A 17,755-nucleotide genomic window follows, 5' to 3' on the forward strand; every position below is an offset into this window, starting at 1 on the left:
CTTTTATTTTATCATTTACATACTAATATAACTTGACACACAGCGAGCTAAACGCATCTGAAACTAGGACAACTAGGTTTTTATCATCTACCGTCTTAACTAGCAGCTGTTCATGAAGACGACTTGATGTCATGTTATTTACGAGCCGAACTGGCAAGAAATGTAGGCCAATTACGCACTAACGCTGTAAAGGAAAATTTTGTAACTATACCAATCCTTAAATTACAAAACCAATAATTAAACTTCTGTTGGCCGAGCCTATATAGTTTTTTACTTAAATATTGTAAGAGAACTTGTGGATGAAAAAAATATACAACCAGTTAGGATATAGCTCCTATATTAAATCTTGAAACTTTTTACACTGCCAAGGAATTCTATCAGCAGACTAACATGTGTACAGTATTGGACAATTTTTAGGCTTTAGAAATTGGGAGGTACTTTAACACCAGCCTGATCAGCTAAATACAAGAGCTCTTCACGGTTCAGTCTTGTCTTCTCTGTAGCCTTGTGGGCATCTTTGACAATCTTTCGTTCAGCTTCTTCTATTCTCCAAGCAGTTTCGGAGGCCTTTAGAGTGCTGTAACGATGGGATCCCCACATGAAACCCAGCAACAGGGCTGACCAGCGACCAAACTGTAAAACATGTAAAAAAAGGAGTTTAAATATCAATCTGATAATTTACTTAAATGGTTTGACTAAGTAAGTAATTGTTTGGAACTTGGCAATAAGGCAAACTAGAAATTTTTTTGCCTCATAACACACAAAGCCTCCAATTTTTGTCGTCCCCAAGCGAAACTCTTTTAACCAGAAGTTGACGTTAAAGAGAATTATATAGGGACATGAACTCATATACTTATTACTAACATGCATAGCCAAAAAGAATTCATCTTAACTAAGGTATCACGCCAAACGTGTCATACATTTTCAACCCTATTTTAGAAGTGTTGGCATGCAACATAGGGCTCTCTTAACTTAACATGAATTCTGTTTTTAACATGATACAATCTACAAAGAAAGTTCTAACTTAAAATTCACACATATCCTAGCGAACAATTTTTGTTCTACACATGAAAACTGTAGGTGTTATAAGCTTAAGAGACAGTTACCTTGATCAGGGGAGAGACTTGAACTGGAGCAAGAGCGGCCATATTTATCGTATTTTGACGGCCAACGGGCCAACTGAGATGAACAAGTGAACGTTGTCACATTTTTTTGTTGCATTTGTAACTTCCAAGTTGCCAGAAATTTATTTAAATCTTGAAAAACATTTAGACATTCAACTTGTAAAAAATTGAAAAACAAAAAATGAATTTGAATACACAACACAAGGAGGTTTCTTCAGTTGAATATTTAAAAACGTATATACATTCTGACAACGTAGCTAGATAATGGCTCCGTTTTTGAATTTCTTTTTGGCCAAGAAAATCTTTTCGGGCTTTTAATAAAATAATTACGATTTCAATGTTATTATTTTGTATTAATGTATTACTTCCAATTTCAAACCAATTATTTATTCATGTTTAATAAAAAAAACTGTTTCTGACATCCAAAAATTTGTCAATGTCTTTCTTTAGAGACTTTTAAATTTCTGTTCCCCCGATCTCTGATCCCCCGATAGTGGACGCATTTGAAGAAGAATCCGGTTGACTTTTACTTGTTGAAACGCCTAATGAATCGACGAATAAATTATTTTCTTTCGCTTAATTGGTTTTATGGTTTGCATCAGTGTTCTGCCGAATAAGGTATAGATTTATTTAAATATGAATATGAATAAAATGATAATATATTGAGAAGGAACAAAACAAGGAATATGGGGAGGTTTATGTCAAACAAATAAAAAACATGTCCGCGTTGGGGCAATGAGGAGGAAGTAGAGGTGGGATATTTGGTTATGATGCACTAAAAGAAGTGAGGTATATTTTTAATGAATACGCAATACTTGGTGATAAAATCTGTTGTTAAGCCGTTTAACCTTTTCCACATCCATTCCTCAAACCCAATATGTCCAAACATCAAATTCCACAGCCACTCACAGTCACATCCATTCTTCAAAATCAAACCCCATAATATCCAACATCAAATCCACGCATTTGTTATATATATATATAAATAAACTATCCTTGTATTAAAGACTAAATTTTATTTGTAACACTTACAAAATAAACAATTCATTAAACAGAGCTTCCGGTACAAGTCAATTTTTTTAAGTGCGAGGCTTTTTAGCCAGCAATCCGCCACCAAATTTGACAAAAAGTGTTAGTTTGTTTTCACGGAAATTGCGTCAGATGGTTACAAAATTTCTAATTCAACAATCTCATGTAGAAATTTGCAAGCAAATTGCGATTCTTTAAGCTTGATTAATTTAGGTGATTTGTTAAAAGAAATTGTGATTAGCCAATAAATTGAACTATAATTAATAATTCCGTAATTCGCCTTTTCAGAATATTTTGAAGATAATCTAAAAACAACAAAGTGATCTAAAAACCAAAACATTCAGAAAGAGTGGATTAGTCCAATTTTTTAGCTTATCACAATTGCTTTTAACAAATCACCTAAATCAATCAAGCTTAAAGAATCGCAATTTGCACCAGTAGACTAGATGCAAATTTCTACGTGAGATTGTTGAACTAGAAATTTTTAACCGTTGGACGCAATTTCCGTGAAAACAAACTACCACTTTTAGTCAAATTGGGTGGCGGATTGCTTGCTAAAACTCGCACATGCAGTGTCGGCGTAGATCCAGGGAGATTACCTGGAAATGGAAGAAGAGAGAAGAGTGCGAGGCAAGTTTTACTGGGGAGCGATTAGTCATACTAGGCTTCCGGGTTAGACTCATGACCCTCTAAAAGTTTTCGTCGGATCAATGCGCCTTCCAGTCCCGTTCGACCAGAGCCCTCCCCTCCTCCTGGTTTCACAGCGGGTGATTGACCACCGGCGGGCGTTTGTTAGTGGTTAGTTAGGGAAACGGGGCCACAGAAAAGAAGGGAGCCCAGATATGCACTTGTCATTTATCTACATCTACATAATTTTTTGATCAGACTTGAATTTCAGCATTCTCTCCTCAGTTTCACCAACGGGTCTTTGGAACGGCGACGAACACCTGAAAGTAGAATGGAGATTTATTTAGAAGACAATAATTTCCAAATGAGATTGTAGCAACAGCAAGCATTACCTCAAATCAAATATCTTGGTCTTAAATTAGAACTAGTTGTGATGGCCACTTTAGTGCAACCTCTGGAGTGGCAGCGTTATGGTGCCATGGAACTGATGAGAGCTTCAATATATGAAGTAATAATTAACAGCGAATAGATCACCTGAGAAATATAATGAATGTACATTTTGTTAGAAAATGAGAATTCGCTCGAATTCAATAAGAACCCTAACAACAGGGTCATTACAGTGAAAGCATGACTACAGACTCATTATGAGACCAGGGAAAGAAAATTACGGAGCCCAGAAATTTTTTGAAATTACCAAATCACGATCTTGCATCAATTGTTCTCTTCTTTCCATGTCAAGAGATGATCCTTTGTTAGACAAACACGATACATTTTCATTCAATGTCTAAAAAAAAAGGCGGAAATTGTCTCTAAAGAAGACACTCGGCCATAATTTTAACCATCTAGGAAAACCAACAGATTCCCTTTCATCCACGATTGACTGGACGGAACGGCTGAAAAATTTGTCGAAGACTAAGGATCTAATTATGTAATACCATTACAGCCATCTAGACGGGATTTAACCTCACCTGCGTACAGCAAAGAAACAAGAAAATAATGAATGATAAAGTTTATTGATTCTGAAAATACCTGAGGATACCAGAGCAAGAAGTGGGACTCTCGCAGGGGGATCAGCTTTCCGGTTTTTGTCTCGTATTAGTTCACAAAGATTTTAATCGTTGCGCAGGATATGTTCTTAATTGAAATGCTTTGCCTGGAAGTAGGCGATGATATCGGTAGGTCATGTTGACGATCAAAAGTAAAATTACTACCCCATGATCTTTGGAAAAAAAAAAGGGTGGCAGTTAAATTGTATAAACACCTTATACTCGTTTGCCAACTATATCGTGGTAGTCACCTGCCTCAGATAGTACAGCTTGTGGTGTTAAAGGGGCTTTTCAAATTCCGTCTTGGCCAAAACCATAGCAACAGTTCATTTGATGGGGGCTCGAGTATTGTCACGTATTATTTTCCTCCTTGGCAAGAGTTTCATTACCAAAGCCAATTTCTTCCAGGATTTCAGTTTTTTCGGCAAAGATGCGTTTTGAAATGAACCTGCATTCGCGCTGTCGGTCGTGACCTAAAGATTCCAGAGTCTGAAAAGAGAATCAAGGAATTTTGTTAAAATATCCAGGAAGAAGTTATTTTTACTTAAAAACACAATCACGAGTTGCTAAAGTCTTACTCAATAATCTTGTTTTTCACGTTGTAAGAGATTGGCTGCATAGAAGATGTTGAATGAAAATTAAGAAATATCAATCTCAACTTTCTTCTCCGTTGATCCTTGAACACGTAAAAGCAAAATCTGGATGCCCTTTCGTCGATTCCGCACTTCTTTTCAGACGTTCTTATCACTGGCTTTCCTTCAACACTGATACTTTGTTGCCTGATGTGGAACTGTAATCCATGCCAGTTCCCATGTAGAATTCCTTTAGTTAAGGCAAACTTTGTGTCTGGCAGTTCACGTAGGTAGATGTTGCTGTAACTGAATGTCTATGTTCACTTACTTGTTCTACATCGCTGGAATACTTCACGAGAAGAGGTAACTTCAACAGCACACTGCACTAGAAAAGCTTAGACTTGAGGCAATTGCATTGTAGCAAAGTGTTGGAGTGGTTTCAGTACAATAAAAACACACAGAACAAAGTTTTCTTGCAGCACTCATTTCGGTTTAGCAAGTACATTGAAAAATCTGACGAGGGTGAAACACTCCATGTTCTTCATGCATCAATGTGATCTGGGCACATGGGCTGTTTCAAACATTCTTGATTTGACTACTTTGTCACGGAATAAATCCTACACGTATCGTGGCTTTGTTTCAAGTTTTCAACCACGTTGTTAAGGGACACCTGTAGCCTCAGCCTCACTTTGGTAAAAATATTTCCACCTTGTTTTTCATACTGCAGAATGCAGACGAACTTTCGTGACAACTGGAAAGCGCTGTTGCCCTTTTACGAAATTCAGTAAATTACCCGAATGATTTTTGTCTTTCTGAGTTCTTACTTAAGTTACTTTGTGCGAGCACAGATATAGACTAAAAAAAGCCCTTTGGGTCTTGCTAACGCAGGTTGCTGACAATTTCTAAATCCTAAATGTGTGACAAAGCGTTTTTCGCTAAAGCGAGTTTTTCTCGCTAGATGTCTCGTTTCCAGATCACGCTAGCACGAATCACGAACACGCCCTCCCCCTTTGAACAAATTGGCACTTTTAGAAAACGCCTAAATGTATCCAATCTATCCATAACATTTTATCTATATATTTTAGACGAGTTTTTTAATTTTTTAACGAGTCGCAAAAAACGAAGAAACGCGACTCGTTAAAGTTAACGAAACGAAAAACGAAACGATTCAGAAATTAGAAAAAAATATTAACGATAACGATAACGAACCCGAAAAAAGCACAACGTTGCAACACTACTGATCGGTATGGCGACCGTAGAACTCCATTAGGCCATGCATTAGGCCTACTCCGGCCTACTCCAAAGACAGAAGAATTCCACTGACAAAAGAACCCAAAAATTTTTAATAATTCTTAAAAATTTCTTTGTATGCGACAGTAGAACTCGCAACAACAGAAGAACTCCAAATACACAGTTAAAAAATTATTGAAGTTCTATTGTCGCGTAGTAGAGTTCTACTGTCGGGCACTGGAGTTCTATTGTCGGGTATTTCTAATAAATTTTTTTTTTAAATGAGTTCTTTTGTCTTTGGAGTTCTACTTTCGGCCCTCTGGCTATGATGAGTCAGAGAAATGGGAATGGGAAAGGCTGGATCCATTCGGCAACAGAGGGATGGCCAGTATATAGGCCGTGATTATAGTAGGTCATGATGATCACAAGTCACAACCAGGAGGTGCCGGAAAAATTGATTAGTCTCTCAAATAAAAACAACTGGAAAACTTCATTCAATTTTGTGAAATTAGATATACATCTTATATTTTCTCGTCACATATCCAGAAGGTCTCATATATCATACGGTACCACACGATGCAACGGTGTGCCAGCATTATTTTCAGAGTATTACCTCCTTTTCATCACCCGGTTTGTCGTGCTACAGCGAATTAAAATAAAGAAAGTACCAACTGTGACTTCCCCGTCATACTTTACGAAGACTCAAGTCAAAGTGGTTAAAGAAAGTCATTGATATGATTCAAATAAAAGTTGGCAAAAACTGTTTATACAGACGTCCAGCGTATTCAAGATTTCCCAATTGATTACATTACTGACCGAAATAATTTTCGAAATCGTAGCACCCATGATTATACAACTTTCTCATCAAAAATTCAAAACATTGCGTGGGAGGGGAGGGCATTCTTCATTTTCGTCGATGCTTTTTGTTATTTTCTTTTTAGTCAGCATAACTTTTGATTTAACTGAAACCAAGCTGATTGGGGTCTTGTGCAGCAGCGACTTGTGGGAAGGCTCGGAAAGCGAAAGCGCATTGCACCTTACATACGTGATCGTTCAAAATTGCGGCCGGGCTGAATGTCTGCGCTAATTGGAAACAGTTGACCACCTTCAATGACTGGCAAATAGGCTGTGCAATAAACGTTACACTGTTAATTGACGATTCATTCATAACTTAATTATCGTAAATTTACCCCTTCTCTTGTGCAGGTACACATGACACAAGGTGAAATCCGATCCGCCTTTCCAACTTCGATGTTGGTCGATCCAACTGTGCAAGAGACGCGTTCCTTCCACAGTTCCAAATCAATCGATGGCAAAGATCGACAAGGTACGCGTGGATTCCTGTGTAAGAAAAACGAAAAATTAAACGAAAATTGGATTATTCAAGTTTTGTTTAAAAGAAGAACTTAAAGCTAAGCACTTACAAAAATGGTTCGCTTTGATCGAAAGCTGATCGTTGTGTAGTGTCGATTCCGTCAGAGTTATCACATATCAACTTGGACACCGTAGCTTTACGAATCTCTGCCAACTGAGCTTCAGTGAAACGTATCAATGGATCACCGTTTTCGTACCTGCCAAAATTCAAGGAATATTCAAAACCCTGCACTGAATAAGAGATTAATAAATAGAGCTCACCAGAAACGATCGCATTTCCGCAGTTGACGGAACTGCATGGCAATAATGCAAGCGAAAGTAGGACCGACAAGACCACCGTGCAAGGAAGTCTCAGCCAAACCGCCGGGGAAAAGGTCAATGTCGTCGACGTGCTCGTATGTCTGCTTCAAACGGGTAATGATTTCTGGCGTGACCTCGCGCGACAAATCTTCAAAGGTCCTGGCACGTTTCAGATTACATAGAGCACGATAATCGTTATAGGGACGGATGCCATGATCGCGAGCTCTTTGAATATTCAGGGCCGCCAGATCCAATCCAGAGAAGGGTTTGGCTTTCTCTTCGAACAAGTGGTTTGTAACTTCATGAGTAATAAACTGATCCATCGTTTCCATGGAAGTTCCCAACATGCCACGCATAAGATCGTCGATCATACCAACTTGATAGATGACATCTGAAAAATTCACAAAGAGTTTAGATGACAAGTAATTTTTTAAACAAATGGAAATAAGTTTTACCAGGATTCATGAACACATCGCGCAATTTAACGTTCTGTTTACGATCCACAAAATTAGCTCCCATACGCTTGAATTGTTCTTTCAGCAACGAGTGTCCAAAGCGGAAGGCCGCGGAAGCGAATTCGGTAAAGACGGTGGGATTACAGGTGGCATCGTATCCTGTTAATAAAAAAAAAGTTGTAATTTATTTCATAAATCGATTCACAATTTTCCTACCATTGTAATAGCCTTCGGTGAGGACTTTAAGATCGTAAAGCTGGACGGCATTCCATCCGAGAACGCGCGGAAGGAATTCGTTGTAAGACATGTGTTGAAATTCGGCGCCCATAATGCGTCGACCGTTTTGGAACAGCTGTTCGTCGTTCCAGTGAGGATTGATCTTGGCCAATTCGGTAACAATTCTGTTGTGTTCTCTCATGAACATGGTATGGATTGAGGTCAAACCCGGTTGTTCGCTGGCTCGTGTATCTCCTGCACATAAAAAAAATAATCAGATTTGATTGTTGAATAAATCAAAGTTTACAAAAAAAAGTGGTAAGATTTTACCTCCTGTGAAGCAGACGCCGGATGGGGATTTGCATTCAAGATGTTCGGAAGATAGCGGCAAGAGATCCTTTCCGCGAATCGGATGACGGGTTGAGTTCATTCTGCCTCCGACAAAGGCACGCAACTTCCGCATTTCGCAAACGTCACTGCCGTAGGTGTGCGATCCATCAACAAAGGCTGTAACTTGATTCAGCTGCTCACGGTGACCTGAATAAAAAAAGGCAATTAGTTTACATTCAAAAACCTATAAAATGGTATGTAAACAAAATAAGGCTGTACCAAGAGTCAGTTGTCCGGGTAAAGATCTGGTGAATGGAATACATTTTGGACGACCAGTAGTCCGGTCAATATGAGGAAACCAGGGATCGTTGGGAGGTACAGAAATTGGGGCACATTCCGGATGAACTGTTTTGGCTGAGTCGCAGCTGTTGCAGTCGATAATGGAGCCACCGAAACCGCGGTTGACTGGTGTGAATGTCAAGTCGTGATCCAGCAACTGGGCGTACTGCATGACCATGAGAGAATAGCGGGTGTGTGGGGCACTAACGTCATTGTGAATGTTGGCCGAAATCATTCGAGCGCTGGGCAGCGGACGACCCGAAACGGCAGTGGCACGCATAGTGGAGAGTCCTAAAATAAATTATTAGAAAGATATAGATGGAATGCGATAACAAAAGTGAACCGGCACATTTTTACCATCTTCATATTTGGGTGGTAAAAGGCGTACGAAAGCCCTCAAAGATTTGCCCAATTCGGGGAAATTGAGATTGTTACACCAGCCGGTCATGGTGCGGAATTTGCTGGTGTGATCACAGGGCAGCGTCTGTTCGTCACACTGGAACACTTTGGGAATATCGACGACTTCACTGACGTCGATATTGGGTAGCACTTTCATGAGTTCCTGAAGAGTGGACGGCTGAGGTTGCGATTCAACGTCCTTTTGATTGACCCTGGATAATTTTAAAAAGGTGAATTAAAATTCGCTGCTTATTTTAAAAGGGGGGATAAAATGAATCAACTTACAGATTGAGGAAACTATTGACGAAGCGCTTTGAAGCAAACTGGAGGACACGTGAAATGTTGGCGATGGCACTCGCTTGACGTTTGGGTCGGCTGAAGCTGAAAGCTGTACCCACTGCAGATTTGGGATCAGCTCCTTTGCCTGGTGAAAGAAGTAACAAGACCATTGAAATTTTCGTTACAGTTACAGCAACTGTGTGATCATTCGACAATTGATCATGCATAATCTGTTCCATGCTCTCCGTGCGTGGATGCACAGAGAAGTCAGGCCAGCCGATTGGCCCAGTCATTTTTTTCCTTGATCAAAAGTCTTTTTTTTTTTTTTTTTAAATATTATTTAAACACATAAACAAGAAACACTTTGAAAGATCAAATGATTAACAAAATCAGCAACACACCACCGCTTTCTTAGCATCCCATGCATTTCCACATCCGTTTCGTGACCCGGTGTAAAACCAAATTAGAGTGTTTTCCTTTCACACACAGAGTTATATTGCATAGGTTACGATTTGCCCAGTTCAGTCACGCAGTTGGGGTATGTGAATGGCGAAAATACAAGCGTCAAAGCGTTTTTTTGTTGTGTGGGATGAGGGTTTTTTTTTGTGTTTTTGGATTCCGGAAAGGAGAGGTGAGTGGAGGAGTGCGTCCCCAGCGTCAGGCGAGGTGGGGAGGGAACTTACGTTGACTCTCGTAATCGGCCAACAAGCCGTTCACGTGATGAGCTACCCGGGCCGAGTCTTGAAGCACGTCCACTGCCTCTCGTTTCCGTGGTCCGTACAAGTCAGTCTCAACGTCGCTTTCCTCATAGTTGGCCAGCAGCAGGTTCAGGAGGTGCTGGTCGAGGTTATACTGATTGAGCACCTGCTGCCCGCGATGGCGGGGCGGTTCGAAGCTCTGCCGTTCCAGGAATTCGCCATCAAAGTGGTGATGGTGGTGATCGTCGTGAAAGTCGTGCTGGTGAGCAGTATGGAGTCTAGGGAAGATGAGCGGGGCCAGCCAAGCTCTCAGGGAAGGATGAATGGTTGTTAGGATGGTTTGGGGGGACATTTGGCGGCGGTGGAGCGGTGCCGGTGTTACCAGCGAGTGCAAAGTTAGGTAGTTGGCCGTCTTGTCAGTTTTGTGATTGGCAGTTCGGGTCCAGGCACTCAAGTTCGTTATGGGGTTGAAGTGTGAAATCTGTCTCTTGGGTCGAGTAGAAGCAGCAGCAACAGCTGTGTAGTCAGTTACACACAAGTCTCGTCATTGTTTTCAACGGTAACCGTTTGGTTCGTTTATGCGTCTCGTCATTTTTTATACGTAAAAGCAATCGTGTCTACTGTACGAGCTTCATTTTCAGGCTCAGAGTCTTTCAAGGTAAAACACTTACCAGCTGTCAGTTGTAGGGTTTCTTCCAAGGTCAGGTAGTCCTCGGCTTCTCGTTTAGCCCGCACCACAGACTCTTCCAGCAACGTTTCCGGAATAACAAAATGCGGGGAGGCCGTCTTCCAGGCGCCAAGGTCCATTTTGGGGATGACTCCGTCGTGGCAAGACATGTCAGCGTTTCTTGAGAAGTAAAAACAAAACCGGATTGGATGAGAAAATGAAATTCCAAAACCCACCAGCCTGTACAATAATTACAAGAAAGGATCGTTGATCAAGAAGACGCGTGGTTGGATTTGATCGATGGAATCGCTGTTGTCGCAAACCAAGCGAGCCAGGGAAACTTTTCTGATGGCATGAAGTTGATCTGCATTTGATGTAAAATGAATCAACATCCACTTTGATTTAATGATTGAAAAATGAATTTACCTTTGGTGAAAGATGAAGGAGGAAGTTCGTTCTCGTACCAGTAGCGATCACCTCGTCTCAGATAATGGAACTGACGTCCGATCAGGCAGCCTAGAGTCCGGCCGACCACAGCGCCCGCATTTGGGGATTCAGCCAATCCACCGGTGAACAAATCAATGTCGTTGATGTGTCGATAGATGCTCTTCAAAGTGGCGATCGTGGCACCATTCATCACATCGCTAAGTTGGTCAAAAGTCGTGACAGCAGGAAGACCGCAGAACTCACGCCACTTGATGTAACCCGGAATGCCGTGATCGCGGCCGTGTTGGATAATTTGAGCAGCCAAATCCAATCCAGCGGCTGATATTTCAAATAGAAAACAATTCGTTAGAGCCCATCAATGTCGAGAAAGATTTCGGTACAACTTACTTCCGGGTTTTTCCTGGAACATGTGGTTGGTCATGACGTCGTTGATGGATGGATCTTCAGATTGCGAAAGGGTTCGGGCAAGGCCTTCGATGATTTCATCTAATCCATTTGGTTCGTAGAGTTCGAAAGGAGCGTAAAAGCTGGAGCCCATCTTTTGTTCGGAGATTTTACGGCCATTGCGGTAGAGGCCCATCTTTTTGGGCAAAAGCGAAGCGACAAAGCGAAGAGCTGAAGCCGCAACTGAATTGGCAACGCCAGGATTGATGTTGATATCGTATCCAGTGAAATAACCGCTGAATTCCGGCTCAAGTCCATATTTCTCCATGATGGTCTGACCGAGAATGACTGGCAAGAATTCGGAATAAGTGATGTGCTGCATCTCGGCGCCGACGATCCGGCGGGCTTCCTGGAACAGCGTCTCGTCTGACCAATGCGAATTGATCACGGCCAATTCCTCTGCCAAGCGATTGTGTTCACGGATCAAAATAACGTGAAGGGCCGTTAGTTCCGTATGCTCGTTAACTCGAACATCTCCGGCTTTGAAGCACCTATAAAAGAAAAGTATAAAAAAATTAATAGGCATTATTGAGAAAGCGCAATAAAACTGAAGGAGAGAGTTACAAGCCTCTATATAGTTTCCATTTCATATCATATCGCATGTGAAAGTATTAGGTGAAAGGCTTTCACTTCCTCAGAAATCATAATGCTGCTATAAGAATTCTTTCTTATGAATTCTCACACCTACTTTTATAGTCTGCGCTTCTCCATTAAATAAAATCGTGGGAGGAAATTCAAGCTGCTACTCTCTCTCCTGCTCCCGAGTGCATCAACAACCCCAGCAGCTACTGCACCATGTTTCGGCTATATTTGATACTTTCGAGACTCACTTGACATCCTTATTTTTGGTGTTGCAGTCGATGATGTTGTCGTCGGGAGGCAAAAGTCCTTTGGTCGTGCCAGCAGGGCCGGGTTGAGTTTTCATTAGGCCGGCACGGAAGAGGCGCAAGTCGTTGGCCTCCTCGACCGAGCTGCCGTAGATGGTCGATCCGTCCATAAAACTCGTGACCTGGTTAATTTGCTCACGAGGGCCGAGCGTGCAGCCGACTCTGGGGGCCGTTCCCGATCTGACGTACTCTTGGCATTTGATGTTGATTTGACCGTTGACAGGATCCGTGTCTGGCAGCCGGATTGGGTAGCATTCGGGATGAAATTCGTGCAAATTCACGCCGCAACACCTGAGGCGCTGACCCAGAAAACCTGGAAATAAACAAACCGAGTGAGTTGCCGGCCACGTTGAGAAAACACTGCACAAGAGACTTGGACGCAAGTCAATGGAGGCCAATCCTCCGAGATACGAAGAGAAAGTTGCCCAACACCAACAACAGCGTTCATCGTGACGTGGCGGAAAAAGCAGAAAAATTGGAAGGGGGGTGAGGAAGGAGGAGAGAGGGGTTGAGGGTATATCGGAATAATAAATACCACGCACGGTGGTTCACCAACTAGAGAAGAGAAAACTATCAACTCACCAGCCATTTGTGGTGTGTGGGAGATGTCGTTGTGCACCAGTTGTCCCCAGATGGCCGCCATGGCCGTCAGATGAAGATGTGGGTTGTCCACGTCTTTGTGGACGGCTAGGGAAATATCTCGGGCGCTGGGCAGGAATGTTCCATCACTGGCCTGACGGGGAATGCTCACACCTGTGCTCATTGGGGACACACAACACACATTTGTCATTCATCCATCAGAAACTCAATTTCTTGTCCACCACCAAATGTCGACACAACTTGGAAAAATGAATAATTTCGGGCGGCAGGTCTTTCTTGGTCATAAAATAGATTAAAGTAAATCATTTCAAATTGAATTTTACCTTCAGCTGAATTTTGAATGTCACCATTCCATTATGCTTCTTATCTTAAACTTCTCATTTTTCAAACAAAACAAAAGCAAGACGAACCTTTTGTCTTTGATGAATCGAAAATATTAAAAATCGTCCCCCCTCCCCTGCGCGCTTGATACCCGCTGAATTATTCTGGATTATTCGAGTATTCAAAAAATAGTTTCGTTTCAACAAGTTCCACAAAGCCGCTCTACACCGCACAGACAAGACAAAAGTAAAAAAAATTTGCACGATACCCGCGCAAGACAATTGACCGAAACCGCACACAATAAGACCCTCCAAGACCTTCTTGGAAGCCAAGAGTGAATGATCATCATCGTCAACTATACTTTGCTAATTTCTTACCGTCACTGTAATCGGGTGGGAGGAACCGCAGGTAGCGGGTGTTGGCGTTTCCCCAGCGCGGGTTCTGAACGTTGTTGCAATAGCCGTTGTAGGCTCGGTATTTGCGCGGTTGGCACGGGAAATCCACTTCGAGTGGGCACTGATCTGCCAATACCGTGTTGCGGACGTCCATGGTCGGCAGGGCGAAGGTGATCTGCTCCTTGGTCAATTTTAATCTGCTCGTCCGTCAACAAAAAAATGAAAGTCACAATCAGCCTCTGTTGACGGATCGTCGGAGCGTTTCCACAGAAACGTGATATAGTTACCCTTGAGCAAAGTATTTGGTCGCCTCTTCGGCCATCAGGGCGATGCGAGAGATGTTTTTAGCCACAACCTTGGTCTTGTGAGAGGCCGCCATAAACCACGCAGCGCTTGACGTTTGCAGTCGGCTATCTGCAAGAGGCGGAAACAATCAAACATTTACACATTTTCCGTCGTCAACTGGAATTAGCTTAGATGTTTGGGTTTCTTTTATTTTTAATTGAGCGAATCGTCGAATCCTTGGGCCTGAAACCCGAATGACTTCCGTTTCACACGCTCATTGAGTTCTCCAAGACAACCCTGAAAACTCATTTCGAATGCAGCGCAGAATAATGATAAAGAGGTCGCCAAAAAATGGTTGCGCTGTGGCATTCCAAATGTTTGCGCAAGCGAAATCAACAACCGAGAGGAAAAGAGAAAACGACCCGCGCTACTAGAGCGACTAGAATCTATCGAACTGGACACACGGAGAAGGGAAAAGCCAGAAAATGATGACAATGCCCAATAGACTAAGACACCGGTATTTAATTAGAAATTAAAAAAAAAAAAAAAGGAAAACTCGGACGCATCGCGTCTAAGTATTACGATGGCCCATTCAGACAGCAACGGAGAGCTTTCCCCTGTCGACTTTCACGCGTGTCACGGATTGCAGGGGATTCATCGGGAAACGGGCCAAAAGCTTACCATTGCTGGCCAGGAGAGTGGGCTCGAAATCGTCGAAACGGGTGGCGATGGCGGCGGCCGCCTGGTTGGCGTAAGTCGTCAAGTCCTGCACGTTGAAATGGGGCATCGCCACCCTGACCTTTTCGTTGATCGGCTCAATTTCGATGGCCGGTTTCAAGTGCTGCGTCTTGTGCTTGACGAGCGTGTCCCTCCGTGAACGCACCGACTGTTGCTGGGCATCGATGATGACTTTGTCGGTGAAGCCGGACTCGAAGTGGATGGCATGGCAGACGCAGGTGAGCAGCCAGATGACCACCAGAAATTGGGCTAATGGAAAGCAGTAGCGCATCTCTTTCGGCGCCATTCTTCAAAACCTGTGACAGGTGAAAGGAATTTACGTTCATGGAAAATGAATTATTATTATTATTTCACTTTTGGCCATTTGCCCAGATTGGGACCATCAATTTTATCATTTCGCTAAATTGGCACAAACATGGAGCATCACGTTTTTTGAAAGATCCTCTCACAACTACCGGAAGGTTCAAGGTGAACTTGTCAACAGCGCGGTGCCGACTTGTACCCGTCACGCGGCTGGATGTCTTTCACTTATACCTACCCAGTTACACTCTCCAATACTGAGAAGACGACCCACTAAACCAACAACTATTCCATATTTCAGCAGACACCAAACAACCAAAGACAAGGAAGAACAATTTTTTTTTTCTAAATTTGTCTTCAAGGTTTAGCTGAGTCACGTCCCCTTTTCACGCAAAGATCATTTGTTTCCCTTTCAATCTTAGCCGTTTTAAATGTGGAAATTCCTGACGAAACAAAAGAGTTAAATGTAATAACCGACGATGACTGTTAACCTGCGAGCGTAGGTGCAAGAAGCTGACGACATCCGGAAATCCTGCTCCCTATTAACATGAAAACTAACCAAACTAGTCGCGACCTTGTAACGTGCCAGAATGTCGTTGGTATATTATAATACGTTCGCTCCTTAAAGAAACTTTCGTTCGCTTTAGTGCCTTTTATGTTTATAGACGCTGACGTTTAACAGATAGGACGGATGCGCATAGAGTCTAAAAGTTGTGAAACAAAAGAGAACCGAAATGACACCAAGGTGACCTTTTCAAAGATGGAAGTGATGGCTATCGAAAGCGTTCAACTGAAAATTTAAAAATAAATTAAAAAAAAAAAAAAATAACACACGCTGCGATGCCACGAACCAGGTGCGGTAGGTGAATGACTCACGCTCTATTTTGCGACACCGCATGTCACTGTGTTATTCAGTCCGTGAGGGCTTCCGGTGACGAAACAGTGTATCGTACACATTTGAATTTTGTGTGTTGAAACGCGATAGAACTCGACGGAGAAAGAAATGAGAGCAAATGAATGAAAGGCAAACATATCGCGGCCTTTTAAAAGAAAAGAAAAAAAACCCAGAAAATAATAATGATAAAAAAAGCAAAGGTAAAAAGAAAAAGAAGATGGAATCTCTTGTACATATAAGAGTTAGTAGTTGCAGGCTATACTGCTGAAGTGGAGAAAGCGCTAATATGCCGCCAGCTGGAGAAAGGACGACCCGGAGATATGGAACTTCTTCACATTCGAAGAACGGGGAAATGTGTGTTTCTATTCAAGAAAAAAAAAAGGAGAAGAAGAAAGAAAAAGAGAAAGAAACCCAACATTTTCTTTTCCTTCCAGAATAAAAAAAAAAGGAGGGGGGTAGAGGAAAATAAATAAAAAGGAATAAAAAGAGAAGAAAGAAAGTCGCCAGAACGAACGTGAAAAACGTGAGGTGCCCGGGAACAGGCGTCCTCAATTTCTCCCCTCTCCTATAACCCTCCCTGGTCTTCAGCCCCTCTTTTTAAGGGGGGGATCCTCCTCCCATCGTCGACCGAGATTCGGAAGAAGAAGAAGAGCCGAGGCCACTTTCTATGGCCCGACAGACTTGGCACACGGACAACAACACAATGAAAACACACGCAAGAGATGGAGACTTTTGACCACTTCATCATGTAACTACAAATGACGTGACAAAATAATGAAATCAAATACACACACAAGTGCGCTCACCTATTATTTCGCCTGGGATGATTCACCTGCTGCTATATTGTTTGAGTGTCGGATTTTTATTCTTCTGGCGTGAATGGGTTTTCGATTATTTTGAAGAAGAAAAAAAGTCCACTTTCTTGGATATTATTGGGTCCCGTCAGTGGATGAACATGATCAAAATTATTTTGTCTGGTGGTTATGTTTTTCTCTTACTTCAATGTGTTGAAATGTCTTCGACTTGGGTCCGGAAGAAGAATTCAACAAATTGACACCGAAAATGTTTCTGTCGCGGGACGACACTTGTTGTTTGTTGTTTGAGCAACAAACTTTCGCGCGATGGTTGCAGGTTGGATGCAGGCAGCGAACTGGCGTCCGTTCGGTGCGGATCAAGACTGAAGTCAGTTGGCTGCCCGGCTGGAGGATTTTAGATGCCTCTGCAACAACTTTCACTGCCGGTGCTGGAAACAAAAAAAAAAAAATAACAACCCAGCCCCTTATTCCCCCCCTCCCCTTCCAGTCGACCAAGTCTCCTCTTCTTCTCTCTTCGGGGTTCCTCCTGGGCACCTACAGCTCACGCGGGCCGGCGCGCTGTCGACGGCGAACGCTCCCCATTGGCTGATAACCAACTGAGCCACCCGCTGTTTCTTCGAAGATGGTGAATTATATTCTCCGATTTGGCTTCCACATCCCTCTCGACACACTGGGCACTGGCCGCCACACAAACGTCACAGGCGATGGCGTTTTTACGCCAACAACAAAAATCTAAAGAAACGGGAATGAGAGATGTGCGTTTCATTCCTTATTTATCAGTTATATACACAATTTCCAAAAGATAGTATACGTACGTCTTTCCAAAAGTACCACTGACACAAAGTATACACCAGATGATACTATACAGATGGCAGGGCTAATGTTCATGCGGCTCATCGTCCACGTCAACCTAGAAAATAGAAATGAGGAAATAGAGTCTTGG

At 42.4% G+C, this 17,755-nt stretch overlaps 2 protein-coding genes and 1 long non-coding RNA gene across 4 annotated transcripts; all 3 read right to left on the reverse strand.

The window, feature by feature from the left end:
• Positions 1–320: 320 nt before the first annotated feature.
• On the reverse strand, positions 321–1,211 carry LOC124341442 (ATP synthase subunit e, mitochondrial-like). The gene is made up of 2 exons (XM_046794546.1): positions 1,107–1,211; positions 321–633 (listed from the first exon to the last, which is right to left on the reverse strand). The coding sequence occupies exons 1-2, from the start codon at positions 1,146–1,148 to the stop codon at positions 421–423; spliced, it is 255 nt and encodes an 84-aa protein (XP_046650502.1). The 5' UTR covers positions 1,149–1,211; the 3' UTR covers positions 321–420.
• Positions 1,212–3,880: 2,669 nt separating this feature from the next.
• On the reverse strand, positions 3,881–5,202 carry LOC124341590. Its single transcript, XR_006918508.1, has 3 exons — positions 4,405–5,202; positions 4,042–4,315; positions 3,881–3,933 (listed from the first exon to the last, which is right to left on the reverse strand). It is a non-coding gene; the product is annotated as an uncharacterized LOC124341590 (long non-coding RNA).
• A 919-nt stretch (positions 5,203–6,121) lies between these two features.
• LOC124340779 lies at positions 6,122–17,188 on the reverse strand. Of its 2 annotated transcripts, XM_046793413.1 has the most exons (21): positions 16,804–17,188; positions 14,746–15,098; positions 14,067–14,193; positions 13,762–13,976; positions 13,046–13,216; positions 12,407–12,776; positions 11,520–12,067; positions 11,112–11,450; positions 10,941–11,049; positions 10,690–10,865; positions 10,004–10,534; positions 9,327–9,465; positions 9,000–9,253; positions 8,583–8,933; positions 8,304–8,510; positions 7,974–8,228; positions 7,758–7,916; positions 7,264–7,693; positions 7,053–7,199; positions 6,819–6,969; positions 6,122–6,754 (listed from the first exon to the last, which is right to left on the reverse strand). In XM_046793413.1, exons 2-21 carry the CDS (start codon positions 15,086–15,088, stop codon positions 6,587–6,589), a joined length of 5,190 nt encoding a protein of 1,729 aa, XP_046649369.1. In that variant the 5' UTR covers positions 15,089–15,098; positions 16,804–17,188; the 3' UTR covers positions 6,122–6,586. The 2 variants fall into 2 exon arrangements, with proteins under 2 accessions (XP_046649369.1, XP_046649370.1); XM_046793414.1 differs by lacking the exon at positions 10,004–10,534 and having other exon boundaries at positions 16,804–17,187.
• Positions 17,189–17,755: the final 567 nt, after the last annotated feature.

The sequence above is a fragment of the Daphnia pulicaria genome, chromosome 5 (assembly GCF_021234035.1).
Source record: "Daphnia pulicaria isolate SC F1-1A chromosome 5, SC_F0-13Bv2, whole genome shotgun sequence".
Classification (NCBI taxonomy): Eukaryota; Metazoa; Arthropoda; class Branchiopoda; order Diplostraca; family Daphniidae; genus Daphnia; species Daphnia pulicaria.

Bases quoted from the DNA above. Each gene is read 5' to 3' on its own strand.
- LOC124341442 (XM_046794546.1), bottom strand. From the start codon at position 1,148: ATGGCCGCTCTTGCTCCAGTTCAAGTCTCTCCCCTGATCAAG. The intron at 634-1,106 runs GTAACTGTCTCT...CATGTTTTACAG, and splicing joins AAGTCTCTCCCCTGATCAAG to TTTGGTCGCTGGTCAGCCCT.
- LOC124340779 (XM_046793413.1), bottom strand. From the start codon at position 15,088: ATGGCGCCGAAAGAGATGCGCTACTGCTTTCCATTAGCCCAATTTCTG. The intron at 8,934-8,999 runs GTAAAAATGTGC...AATTTATTTTAG, and splicing joins ACCACCCAAATATGAAGATG to GACTCTCCACTATGCGTGCC. The intron at 7,694-7,757 runs GTAAAACTTATT...TGAATTTTTCAG, and splicing joins CGATGTGTTCATGAATCCTG to ATGTCATCTATCAAGTTGGT.